Genomic DNA, 2532 nt, shown 5'->3' on the forward strand with positions numbered 1-2532 from the left:
TGGTTTGAGCTAAAGATTTTAGTGTGAGCTAAAATACACCAGAGTGCACTCAGGACTTTTTGACTTGAACGAAAATATTTTAGTGTGAGTTAAAATACACCAGAGTGCACCAAAATAACAAAGTCCCTACTATAATTGAATAATTACTCTAAATCAACCTCAAACAACCAATACTCAACAACATTATCCTTTAAGTGATTCATCAAACTATTTAAATACATTCATTTACTTATTCAAATCAGCAATATAATTTTATAACATCTACCATGTATCAAATTTCACATTCAAATCTCAATCAATTTCTAATATACTTAAAACAAACAATTCTGCAAGAAAGTTTGAGACTGGTGATCAAGTCACCCTCACATCCAAATCTTCTAGCCTAGTGTTTTATTGGAAATTAAGGCTAGCTTCCATTACCTTTACTTGAGCAGATGCTCACTAAGCTCCAAACCTACCAAAAACTTTAAGAGTAGATTAACCTGCACCACAAAGTCCTGATAAAAAATCTAACTATCTCACTATGACTCTGAGCTAACAAAGACTAATCCTAAAGCAAAAAGGGTCACATGCGTAAACTTAGATTGAAACAGATCTATAAGTTCAAAATTTGACTCAAAGAGAAGAGAAAAATTGAACTTACTCTATCAGAGATTCTGATCGAGCATTCTTGTAGATCTCGCTACCAGGAGTCTAATGACGGACTTTGGTCATCAAATTGATGAGTGAAGAGGTTAAAATCTTAGAGAGAAGGGATAGGAAAGGAAAAAAGGAACTTCTAGAGAGATGATGGTTCTTTTGAAATGAAACCTGAATAACTGGATTTTCTATTTATATGTTCTTTTCATTTTTAATAATAAAATATCAGGTGTCATTTAAAATATACCACTTCTACTCTAAGGTAATTTTCTAGATCTTTACATTCTCCCCAACAAGAAAAATTTCCGTCTCCGAAAATTGACTTACCAAAAAAGAGATAGGGATAGGTTTCTCTAATGGTTTCTTCTAATTCCCAAGTTGAATCACCAAATTTATCATCCCACACCACCTTCACCGTATTGATAGTCTTTCCTTTGAGTTGTTTACTCTGATGATCTTCAATCCTAACTGGTTTTGCTTCAAAAGATAAGTTATCCTTGATTTGCACATTATCCACTTCCAACACGTGACTAGGGTTTGGGATATACTTTCTTAGTTGTGAAACATGAAAGACATTATGCAGGTTTGCTAATTGAGAAGGTATAGCAATCTCATAAGCCACAGGACCTATCCTCCTTAGGATCTGATATGGTTCAACAAACTCAGGAGATAACTTCCCCAATTTAATAACTCGTCCTACACCCTTGGTTGGTGTTACTCTCATGAACACATGGTCTTCAGTTGCAAACTCCAAAGGTTTTCTCCTCTTATCTGCATAGGATTTTTGTCTACTTTCATAAGCTTTCATTCTTTCTTGTATCTGCTTCACTTTCTTAGTGGTCTGTTGAATTAACTCTGGCCCAACCAAAACTGTTTCACCATCTTGATACCAACATAAAGGAGTTCTGTACTTCCTCCCATATAGAGCTTCATATGGTGTCATCCCATTAATGGCATGATAACTATTATTATAAGTTTGTTGGACCATATCAGGTAATCCTATGCTCGTGTAATTACACAGGAGCAAATGAAGTTGCATGTAATAAAGCTCATCAGTGAGCATCTAGAGGAGGATATGCTTTTAATTTGAGTGCTTTGTTTTGTTTTAAAGCTTTTGTGTATATATTAAAATCCCTATGAAAGGAGATATCTTTTTTAGATACAATTATGAGATAATTGTATATATTCATATGTTATCTAGATATTGCTTATTATATATATATATATATAAATTTAGGGATGTTACAAATGGAAAGATATAACTTTAGAAAAAGAAAATAAAATGGTAAGAAGAGTAAAGAAATATAAAAAAAACTAACTATATATATCTTTTAATTGTTACATTACTCACCTGATTTTATTATAATTGTTATGTAATATGTAAATTCAAAATAATAAATTATATTTGTAAAAGTGTTACTTAAAATTATATAAATGCAATTACAAGTGTTAAAAATTTACAACTTAAAAGATTACAGTCTATACATAAACACAATAGTTATTCGTTGTCGTTTAAATGGTGTAAGATTGGTAGTAAAACATGAATTATTATATCGATCTAAAATAACAATTTTTTTGTAAAATCACGTGATCATATAATTGTCTTTAAGCAACTCCCTATATTACATGCTTTACTCTTGAAAAATCACAGTCAATCATTTATGCCACATTTTTAAATTTTAGACAATATATTTTTAATTATTGTTTAAAGTAAAAAAATGGTACAATATAATATTTTTTCAATTTTTTTTTAAAACGTAAGTATATGAACAAATTCTTTACGTGTTAGCAATAACCAAAATATATTAAAAAATAATACAGTAGATAGAATAATATTAAAAAAATATAATCCATAGAATAAACTAACAAAAATAAATTAACATTTTTCACATA

General features: G+C 29.9%; 1 protein-coding gene across 1 annotated transcript; it reads right to left on the bottom strand.

Moving 5' to 3' along the window:
* Positions 1-521: 521 nt before the first annotated feature.
* LOC137822266 (uncharacterized) lies at positions 522-1582 on the bottom strand. Its single transcript, XM_068627154.1, has 2 exons — positions 967-1582; positions 522-550 (listed from the first exon to the last, which is right to left on the bottom strand). The coding sequence occupies exons 1-2, from the start codon at positions 1580-1582 to the stop codon at positions 522-524; spliced, it is 645 nt and encodes a 214-aa protein (XP_068483255.1).
* Between the last annotated feature and the right edge of the window lie 950 nt (positions 1583-2532).

This window comes from Phaseolus vulgaris, chromosome 9, assembly GCF_000499845.2.
Source record: "Phaseolus vulgaris cultivar G19833 chromosome 9, P. vulgaris v2.0, whole genome shotgun sequence".
NCBI classification, from domain to species: Eukaryota; Viridiplantae; Streptophyta; class Magnoliopsida; order Fabales; family Fabaceae; genus Phaseolus; species Phaseolus vulgaris.

Coding starts and splice junctions, on each gene's coding strand:
- LOC137822266 (XM_068627154.1), bottom strand. CDS start 1,582: ATGACACCATATGAAGCTCTATATGGGAGGAAGTACAGAACTCCTTTA. Junction 551..966: donor CTATCCCTATCTCTTTTTTG/GTAAGTCAATTT, acceptor TTTTTGCTTTAG/GATTAGTCTTTGTTAGCTCA.